The sequence below is a fragment of the Arachis ipaensis genome, chromosome B04, assembly GCF_000816755.2.
Source record: "Arachis ipaensis cultivar K30076 chromosome B04, Araip1.1, whole genome shotgun sequence".
Lineage (NCBI taxonomy): Eukaryota > Viridiplantae > Streptophyta > Magnoliopsida > Fabales > Fabaceae > Arachis > Arachis ipaensis.
The window spans coordinates 111,557,411-111,569,268 of NC_029788.2; the positions used below are offsets into that span (position 1 = coordinate 111,557,411).

Consider the following 11,858-nt stretch of genomic DNA (forward strand, 5'->3'; position numbering starts at 1 on the left):
TAAAGTAGTAACGTATTAATAATTTAATAAAGTATCTTTTAAAAACGATAAAATAAACTAATGTATGTTTAAAGGAAAATAGTTGATTTCCAAAATAAAAAAATTATAAAGGCATTAACTCTGGAAAGCAATGGTTTCAATTGTATTATGCCACTCAATATGCATGGATCATAATTTGAGAAGGGTGTGAGACTTTGAGTAGATTAAAAAATTTCTAATATTTGCATACTAATTGGTGCGCGAATTTTAGAACTCGCACAACTAAACCGGCAAGTGTACCGGGTCGTTCAAGTAATACCTCAGGTGAATAAGGGTCGAATCCCACAAGGATTGTCGGATTGAGCAAGCTGTGGTTATCTTGCAGATCTTAGTCAAGCGAATAGAAAGTTGATTTTTATTAGTGTAGGCGCATAATCAAATGAAAACAAAAGCGATAAATAATTAAGATAGAGACAGTAATTAGCAGTTAGTTAAGGCTTCAGAGATGCTTCCTCTTCTGAATTAACACGTCATGCTCACTACTTCAATGATGAATGATTCCTTCGATGACAATGCTGTAAGTGATTAAGCCATTGGTCGTGGTCATTAATCTCCTCAGGTCCAAACCAAACATCCAAACGGACTAGATCAATCTGGAAGAGGGTGAAGCGCACGCAATTCAATCTCTTTGATGATCCTACTCAAAACGCCACAGACAAGGTCGGATCTTTCGAATCAGAGACTGATGTTGTTATGGTTCTAGCCCTTAGAGCCACAGGAACCTCAGTTACCCCTGACTAATGCGGTTTTATGTCACATACCCCAATTAGCCTAGATAATTCTATTGGATCCCGTGATGCATCCTCAAGTTGTAGTTTAATACTATCCGAGTCAGGACTCGTAAGAACTCATGTAGAATCGAGATTCATAAGGATGAAGAACGACAATGCATCATAGAATATAATCAAACATAGATTGAAGTGGAAAAGTAATTGCATTAATCCATAAGAATCAGCAGAGCTCCTAACCTTAACATAAGAGGTTTAGTTGCTCATACTGTATAGAGAATAAAGTGTGTAATTTGAATGTGGTAAAGGAGATCCTTAACAGGAGTGATCTCTTTTCTATATATACTAATCTAATAATTAAAAATTACAAAAATGAACTAAACTAAGCAGAAAGGTGCGAAAATCCACTTGTGGGCCCACTTGGTGAGTGTCTGGGCTGAGCTTGGCTTCTAACTTGAAGGCGTGGGTATTGGACGCCTACTAGGGAGTGTCCATGCTGCTTCCTTGCTCCCCTTGTGGCATTGAACGCTAGGTTTGGGCATTCAACGCTGGGCTCTGTCCTCTTGAGGCGTTGAATGCCAGAAAGGGAGTAGTGTGGGTGTTCAATGCCCATTTTGGGACTTCATTTACAAAGCAAAGTATAGATCATTATATATTGCTGGAAAGCTCTGGAAGTTAGCTTTTCAATGCCGTTGAGAACACTTTATTTAGGCCTGTGTAACTCCAGAAATACTCGTTTGAATGCACGGAGGTCAGAATCTGACAGCATCTGTTGTCCTTTCTTTGCCTCTGAATCAGATTTTGCCAAAACTTACTATATTCACCCAAAAATTACCTAAAATCATAAGAAAAATATAAAAGCTCAAAGTAGTATTCAAAAAGTAAATTTTGCATTAAAACCTACTAAAATATAATAAAACTTAACAAAACATACTAAAAATAATTAAAAAAATAACATCAAAAAGCGTATAAAATATCTGCTCTTCATTCATTTAACTTAGACGCAGAATAAATGAGACTATCATAAAATTGAATCAATACGCATATTAATAAGTCGTTAATTGAATTGAAATCATTCACATGAGTCCATCATGAAATTGAAGTTGTACGCGTATTGACAAGTTATGACTCATGAAAATTCAAATTTAAATTAGGCATTCAATTTCTATTACAATATTATGCCAATACCTATAAATTTCAGAACTTGGGTTTCTTTTAAAATAGAATATAAGAGAGAAGTATTGTCAAGTCTGTCGTCGATTAATTAAAAAAATATTTTATTTCAACTTATTAAAACTTACAAAATATAAAAGTAAATAAACTTGTATCTCAAACTCAAAAAAAAAATTGGCAAATAACGATCTCAATAATTCTATTACATTGTTCCAAAAAATAGTTAAACTCAAAGAAAATTACTTTCTAACTAAATTCTTATTTTTCTATTCAATCTTCTTGTAATTCTTTTCTGCAGCTTTTAAAATAATTCCTTATTTTGTATTGTATGGTTTAATAATCAAATCAAGAGCAATGCACATTTTTGTTGTGTTGTCAATCTAAAATTGAAATACAAAATAGTAAATAACAAGTCATGGATTTAAAACTAAATAATAATTATTTGATAATATTAAAGTGTATCTACTCTGATAGAATAATTGTCACTTTTAGCACAATCTTTTATCTAAATTGCTACCCAAACTCCACAATCATTACTATTTTAATAGTGTAAAAAACAAAAAATCACATATAAAAAAGTATACAATATAATATTTTTAAAAAATAAAATAGAGATACAATTAGATTATTACGAGTCAATTTTTTGTTCTCCTATTTCTATATGCTTTGGATCAACGAAACAAGAAACTTTATGCCTAACAGTGGTTTCAAGATCATAAAATAAGTCATTTTGAAGCATCTCTTCAATGTACATAACATGTTATTGGTTAAGTTAAATTAGTATAAATTATAAACACTACTATAAAAAATTTACATATGAAGGATAGATGTTAATGTTATAAATTTAAATAATTACCAATTTTCTAATATTAAAATTCTTTCTCTCCATCTTTTCAGGATTTAGTTTAGAATCCAACCAAATTATCTGACGTTCGTGCATATCAAACACAACAAGTTATCAATGGATATTATCCTCATTGACTGGCACAAGTATCTAAGAGAAATACTTTTTTAATTTAAATAATATTATTTAATTAATTTAAATACTTATTTTTATAAGAATTTACTTATTTTTTTATGAGAAGTTATTTGTTTTTTAATTTTTTCTCTTCTAAAAGTTAAATGATGGATAATTTTTAAATGATATCTAGTTGCACTGAATATCTAAATATAAAATCAAGTTAAATAAATTTTAATAAAAGTAAGTATTGAATATTGAATTTATATTTAGTTCAAGTTAAAGTATTTTTACTTTATGAAGAATTTCTACCTTTTTTATGAAGGATTTTTGATACTGTACTATCATTCTAAAAGAAAGATTTGTTTTCATAAGGGCAAGTTTCTAAATAATAATAAAAATATACATTAATGATATGTAACAGAATATATAAAAATAAAACAAGTCAATTACATCTAATTAGTAATCAATTACTTACAGAAAACACAATAGGTATATACCAATATCTTAGACATTCTAAATCCGATCTCTTTTTATTAGTTAGCATATGAGTATACACACATAGTATCTAAATAAAAAAAATTATATTCAATTGTCTCATTTTTTTAGATAACAAAACGTGAAAATTGATATAATTATATTTATTATTTTAAAAATGATAATTAAAAAAAAGACTTACATCTTCATCAATTCATTCTTTGAAAATTAAATTTACATCAAACTTAGAACTTCTTGCTAAAATTTCATGTCTGTTATGAATTTTTTTGCAAAAGAAAAATTTAATTATTCAAAGTTATAAAACACTAAAAAATGTAAATTATATATATGGTTAATATTTATTAATTTTATCTTCTTTGTCAGATCCAAATATATATGTGGCCACTTGTATATCTGTTTCATCTAATTCTATTCCAGCAGGCGATCTAAACATAATCGGAAGCATTGAACTAATACATAAAAAATAATTTAGCAAATTCTTATAACACTAAAGTTTTAGAATGCAAACAAATTTAAAATATTTATAAGATTCAATTAAAAAAGAAAACAGAAAATTGCAACTTACAAATGGTGCTTCAATTCCAGAAATATTTCGCACAAATTTGATGAGCGGAGTGTTATGGTTGATAGAATATTCGGTTGGAGAGCCTTTACTCAACAAAAACTTTGGAATTTCAGTTGATGACGACTTTGGAGAATAAAGCTTTTTTCCAACTGAAACTGGACCTTTTTTTGGTCATTCTTTTTTACGCCCATTATTAGTCTTCTTGACTATTCTTCTAGCACTTTTGCCTATAGGGGTCACGCGTAGACGTAAGAGACGGTGATGGAGACGTGGCGACGCTGGTGGATCGGAGGAGGCGTACACAAGGGTCACGGAGGCTCAGAATGTAAGGTAGCGTTTGTTTTCGGAGACAGGACATAGAGACATGGACAACGAATGTTTAAAACGTGTTTGGAAGTAAAGACATGGACACGGAACACATTGTCTTCAAGACACTATTTTATATTTTTGTGTCCACTCTTTTACGAAGGACAATGATGGACACGGAATTTAAAAAGGTGGACACTGATTTTTTATCAAAATTTTTTCCTTTTCTATCCATAGATATTTTTATTACTCTACTATTATCTCTTCTTATTTTTCCTAATTTTAGTTTCTTCTCTACATCGTAGTTCTTCTTTCTCTGCGTTCTTTTTTTCAGACACTCTCTTTTTTTGGTAGAATTTCTTATTTGACTGGATAATTAATTTATTTTTTTAATCGTTCATTTTCTTCTTTATGACGTGCTATATTAATGGGGACTTAATTCACTTTTCTACTTTATGTAACTTTATTTATTATTAATTTTGTTACTTTAATACCATTTTTATCTTATTGGTTCATAGACCAATTCTTCTTGTAATTTTCTGTATTCCTACATACTCTTATTTTTTATTAAATTAATTTATACTTGAAGTAAAAAATTTAAAATCACATGGCTATTTTAATCATTTCGCATAATATCTTAGTTTTGTCCATGTCTATCTAAACATAATAAAGGACAATACATTAGTGTCTTGTCCATCGTATCCAAACACAATACACAAAAAATAATTTTTAGTGTCTCCATTCTATTGTCTCTGACTTAGTGTCATGTCCTGTCCTGTCTTCAAAACCAAACGCAGCCTAAGAGACGGTGGCGAGACATGACGATGCTGGTGTGGAGGCGGAAATAGAGGCGGTGGAATCGGGGTCACGGAGGCCAAAAATAGGATAGACAATACTGGAAATGGAGATAGACGAAAGAGTAAAGATAGAAGGGATGTGGCAGTATTGGTGAGCGGTGGTGAACGATGGTGGTTGAAGAGCTGCCAGCGAAGGTTCAGATATGAGGGTTGAGGATGAAGTGTTTCTCTGAGTTAGAGAAACTTTACTCTTTAGTGTTTAGGGGTAGGGGAAGGTGAGGAAAAGAGAAGAGAAATTTTTTTATTTTATATTAATTTTAATAAAAATATAATATTTAACTATGATTAATCATATATAGTTAACATATATACATATTTATATTTGTACACAAATAATATTTAATATACTTCTAAAATATATTAAATTTTAATTTTTTAAAATTATTTTGTTATTAGCTTATTAGGGTTAATGATGTCATGTGTCTATATTGTATTTGTAACACCCTCACTATCAGAAGTCACGCTTCCGGCTGCGCTACTCTGATTGCAAGGAGTATTACGACTACTTTACATACTAAATACTAAAATAGGAGCCTGTGACTCGATACTGTATCGCTGATTTCCTTGAAAACCGAAAATAAACACTTTATCCTAAGAAAAATACAAACAGGCATAGATTCATATACAAGTCTCCTTACATAATAACTCATAATATAATATACATATAAAACATACAATTCCTATCCCTCTTACAAACTTGTAATAACAAAGACGAGGGAACAAAATAATCTAATTAATACAACAACATATCAACCAAACGTAGTATAACTCTTCTTAACGCTTCTTCATCCGGTTCCTGAAAAGGTAAAGCTGTAGGGGGGTGAGAACCTAACCACACGGTCTCACCACGCATTTTCAAAGTTGTCATAAGAAGATATTCAATAAGAAAAACTATTTTCAGATTCTGTGATTATCATTGTCTTATAAATACTTCTAAAAAAAATCCAATAGCTAATCGTTTAAAACCTTTTCAAAGAGGCAGTGTTTAACATTTTCAGAAATTCAAAGTCTTTCCTTTCTCGTAAGCAAATCTCAACCAGAAACCAACCACACAATCAAACAACACAGTCATTAATTCAGCACCAAAGTTCATTCTCAAATGTAGCACGCCAGGACAAACACAGGCAAGACAGACAAGAAAAGCACAAGTAGGTAGCAGTTACAGCAAATAGTTCAAGTAGCAGTTAAGAACAGTTTAGCAATTAGACAAACCAAAAAAAGTTCAAACCCAAGCAAAGCATACAAATGCATATGATGCATGCCTGTCCTATGGCTGATGAGGCTCATCTGTCGGTTATCCAGCCAACCCGACAAGTCTAAATTGTACTTAGACTGTCCCCCGACGTGCATCCCCAAGAGTCTATGCATAGCTTTTTCTCAAATAGTCAATATTACTCAATGGGGGTAACATTCCCGGGAATTTATATAGTGCCCGGTCACACACTTACATCGTAGGGTCAACAGAGTATCGAGTTTTCAACCTGGTACACGTGGTGGCAAGCCATGGTACTTTATCTAGGGAACCTCGTATCTCAAATAATTCAAATTCATAATCCATGTGAATAATTCAAAGTTCATATCTCAACATTCTCATTTATCACAACTCTGTAATATAAATTAGATTTTAAGAAAAACCCCTACCTCGACTCGTCGAAACCATAACTCAAAACGCGTCAACGAAACCGTTTCTCTTAACCCGAAACCGATAGCAACCGCAAACTCAGCCCCTGATCACTTTCGCAGCACTCACAGCAACTTAAAAGCGACGTGCAACGCTCAAAACACGACTCTATGTTACCAGAACCTCGGAGTTTATGACCAAACATAACAGATTATTAACACGGGTTCCCGAGACATAAGTACTTACCGAACTAAGAAAATGAAACAGCGGCGGTCGCTGAACCGGTTTGGCGGCAGCTCCGGCAGCCACCTCGAACGGCAGCAGCGACCAGAACTCCGACAACGGCGACTGAAACAAACATACATCGATGATTAAGCTCCCGGAAATTTAAAGGAAACAAAAGCCAACTTAAAACTTTACCGGCGACAGATCTCAGTGGCAGCAGAGGTGTTCTCCGGCGGCAGAAGCGACGGTAACAAGCTACTCTCCCGCGGGCTCCTTCTCTCTCCTGCGTTTGGCTCGGCGGTGACGGAGGTCTCTTCTCCTTCTTCTGCCCGCGACCAGCCTCGACGGTGACGGACCCAGAGGCGGCGATGATCACACGCGCAGCAGCAGCAGCAGCCCGTGATGTCCTCGAAAATTAATGTATTACAAAATACATTACATTATTTTAACACTTTGTGTAAAAGCAAAGAACCTTAGCATTCATATTTATATAGTTTCAAATACTTTGATTATCATATAGCATAAAGATATAAGGGTAGTATTGAAACTGCAAGATAGAAATTACAAAGCAAACTTGATACAAATGATGACATGGTTCAAACATATAATGGTAAAGCAAGGCGGTGAAAGATTATAAAACAGGCTATGTTTAAAACGACATACTTAATATTCGCACACTGATCTCGCACTAACTTCAGATATTCAACTATTCAACTTCAACATAACTTATCTCTACCATTTTTAACTGTACTTCATCGAACAACTCATCTGAGGGTCTCAACTTCGTCAAATACTTTGCGGGATTTCATAGAAAAGGAATGATTAAAGACTATGGTGACGCATTATTGCGGAACAACTTCAAATGATGACGGGGTTTTCATAGTTCGGGGAGGAATATGGAATCAATAGCCGTGTTGTAAGAGTTTTAACATAGTCAGAAGTGTAAACGGTTAAGATGTGCGTAAGGTGCAAATAGCAAAGCAAGGAAATTTAAATTACACTCCAAGGAAAAAGGAAGTGGGAACGACACATTAAATTGAATGGCACAATTTAGAACATATAAACCAATGCAATATAATAAAAAGGGGCACTTTATATTTTCAAAGATTCAAGGGTCGGCATCGTACCCAAAACAATTCCAATGTTATATCAAAGAGTACAAAATTTATAAAGAGAAGTATAATGACAAGGATAGACGTTCTGAAAGATTCAAACGGTAGTTTACGAATAAGAGGCGGACACATTGAGAGTTTAAAGAACTTCAATGGAAACAATGAGAGAAAAATTTTGCATTTATCAGAATTAAAGTCGAGCTGAATCAAGGTATAAGATTTACAAGAGAAAAATGATCAAAGTCAATGGCGTCGTTTACCGAATTCAAGAGAATGTATAAAAACATAACTGAATAACATGTTCACAGAGAAACGGAAAAACATAAGGAGGGATTAGTTTACCTTTGAAAAAGAAAATATATGAATTAAACATTTTTCAGAAGAACCACGAAAAATATAAATATTTGCGTTACATCAAAACATATTCTACTTGAAAGGAGTTATGTGAAGGTTGTAAAATAAAGGTCATTTGAAATAAGAACAAAAATCTTCCTTCAAGAGTTTTGGAAGACATTTAAGTACATAACCAACAAAGATAAGCATAAAAACGGCAACAAAGTTGGTAAGAATCAAATTACATTTAAATAAAGAATTAAAAGTGAAATCTTCTATAGATCAAAAAAGGAGTAGACATATATTGCAAATATGTAGGTTTAAACCATATAAAGAAATTTTGAAGTTCATGTAGAGAGGTACATGTAAAAGTAAAAACAATTCTCATAAAAAAAATTTAAAATTTGGTTGTGGATAAAATTAGGCAAAGGACGCTTCAATCAACTTCTTTAAAAAGATCCAAACAAAATCTCAAAAAAACGCCATAAAGTATGGTATAGCAAAATGAATTTGAAGCTTATCAAGGAATTATGTTTTCCATGTATAGAAACACAAAATTAAAAGCCGTGATCTCAAGAATCTACAAGATAATTAATGAAAATAACTAATGAATATGGTTAGAGTAGAATACACAAAATGTAAAATATGAAACTAAAGAGTCAAATAATCTTAAAAAAGAATCTAATTTAGAAAATATTGATAGAAAGAATAAAAGAAAAAAAATAATATATTGATCGAAACAAGTTCCGACTGAAATAGAATACAAAGTCCAGAAATAAGAACAGCTCAGGTCAATGATTATTTTTTTTTAAAAAAATTTTGAGATCATTCTTTATACCGAAACAAATTCAAGCTTGAATCAAAGGGTATAAAATTCATAAAGAGAAATAAGTGGTGTGTTGCAAACAGACAGATTTCCGCTAAATAAGGAAGTTTTTCAAAACTTCATTTAAAATAGTGCATGCTAACTTTAAAATAACTTTGTCAAATGAAAGTCAACTAAAAAGAGGCAAAAATCTTTCTTTTGAAGAATACTTAAATACATAATCAAATAAAGATATTTGTAAAAACTGTAATAAAGTAGTTAGAAAATCAAATTGTATTTAAAGTAAATATATCTCCATAAATCAGTGAATGAACAAGCGAGATATTAAAAACATTTAGTTTTAAACTCTATAAGGAACTTTCAAGTTTATATAAAGAAGCATATATATATATATATCAAATCAAAAGCGGTTTTGTTAAGATTTGAAGTGTGGCTGTAATTATCGTCAAATAAGAGGAAAACTAAATCACAATTTGTTTATAAGGGACTCGGAATAAAACTTAAAAAGGTATACTGCATCAAAACAAATTCAAATGTATATGAAAGAATACATGACTCAAGAGGAAGTGCCTGAATAAAGAAGGTAAATAGACTAAGGATTTTAAGCAGACCTATGTAGTTAGAATCAAACAAGAGCGCATGTGAACAGGAGGGCAGGGTTGGAAAATAATCCGATCACTTTTCAAGAAAAGAATCGCAAAGAAAATCCTTAGAGCATACCACAGGAACAAGACACATGATATTTGCAGAGTTCAAGATTCCTAACCGAATAGCCTCAAGAATTAACTCCTGACGTTCCCAAAACCCGCGATTCGCATTTTCTATAACTCGCATAATGTCTATGATAACTCATTGGTGCTTCCACAAACATAATTCACTAGTGTTAAGCCGGCCAAACTTAATACCAGAAATTATGCAATGCAAGACTAATGGCATTAATCAATAGACTGTCATGTGCATAAAGCTCTATTCTCGTTATCCAAACAAGACCTATTACATGACTAACTCTCAGAGTATGCAATTGAAGCATAATCGGTCAATTCCTCAGGCTCTACAGGAAAGACCGCTCTGATACCATATTGTAACACCCTCACTATCAGAAGTCACGCTTCCGGCTGCGCTACTCTGATTGCAAGGAGTATTACGACTACTTTACATACTAAATACTAAAATAGGAGCCTGTGACTCGATACTGTATCGCTGATTTCCTTGAAAACCAAAAATAAACACTTTATCCTAAGAAAAATACAAATAGGCATAGATTCATATACAAGTCTCCTTACATAATAACTCATAATATAATATACATATAAAACATACGATTCCTATCTCTCTTACAAACTTGTAATAACAAAGACGAGGGAACAAAATAATCTAATTAATACAACAACATATCAACCAAACGTAGTATAACTCTTCTTAACGCTTCTTCATCCGGTTCCTGAAAAGGTAAAGCTGTAGGGGGTGAGAACCTAACCACACGGTCTCACCACGCAGTTTCAAAGTTGTCATAAGAAGATATTCAATAAGAAAAACTATTTTCAGATTCTGTGATTATCATTGTCTTATAAATACTTCTAAAAAAAATCCAATAGCTAATCGTTTAAAACCTTTTCAAAGAGGCAGTGTTTAACATTTTCAGAAATTCAAAGTCTTTCCTTTCTCGTAAGCAAATCTCAATCAGAAACCAACCACACAATCAAACAACACAGTCATTAATTCAGCACCAAAGTTCATTCTCAAATGTAGCACACAGCAACTTAAAAGCGACGTGCAACGCTCAAAACACGACCCTACATTACCAGAACCTCGGAGTTTATGACCAAACATAACAGATTATTAACACGGGTTCCCGAGACATAAGTACTTACCGAACTAAGAAAATGAAACAGCGGCAGTCGCTGAACCGGTTGGCGGCAGCTCCGGCAGCCACCTCGAACGGCAGCGGCGACCAGAACTCCGACAACGGCGACTGAAACAAACATACAGTGATGATTAAGCTCCCGGAAATTTAAAGGAAACAAAAGCCAACTTAAAACTTTACCGGCGACAGATCTCAGTGGCAGCAGAGGTGTTCTCCGGCGGCAGAAGCGACGGTAACAAGCTACTCTCCCGCGGGCTCCTTCTCTCTCCTGCGTTTGGCTCGGCGGTGACGGAGGTCTCTTCTCCATCTTCTGCCCGCGACCAGCCTCGACGGTGACGGACCCAGAGGCGGCGATGATCACACGCGCAGCAGCAGCAGCAGCCCGTGATAATGACGATGGCGGCGGCTCTGCACGGTGACGACGGAATCATAATAAAATTTTCTAAAATTTCTGGGTCTTACAATATTGATCCACATAAATAGGGTATAAATTCTCTCACAAATTTTGGAGTATGAGAATAATCACCTTTATATTATATTTATGTGGAATGAGAAAAAGGTAAGAGAAGATAAATAAGAGAATAAGAAAATAAGAATTTTTTTTATTCTATAGTAATAATAATGTGAGATGAGAGATAGTAAAATAGGAAAGATATAACTATAAAAGTTTTTTTTATCGTGAATGTATAAGGTAAGAGAAGAGATAAGATAGTGGAAGTTTTTTAACTTTAAATAACTTACCTATAATAGAAA

At 33.1% G+C, this 11,858-nt stretch overlaps 1 protein-coding gene across 1 annotated transcript; it reads right to left on the reverse strand.

Annotated features, from left to right (window-relative positions):
• On the reverse strand, positions 5,882–10,075 carry LOC107636798. Its single transcript, XM_021122554.1, has 4 exons — positions 9,962–10,075; positions 7,166–7,377; positions 6,992–7,093; positions 5,882–5,920 (listed from the first exon to the last, which is right to left on the reverse strand). The coding sequence occupies exons 1-4, from the start codon at positions 10,073–10,075 to the stop codon at positions 5,899–5,901; spliced, it is 450 nt and encodes a 149-aa protein (XP_020978213.1). The 3' UTR covers positions 5,882–5,898.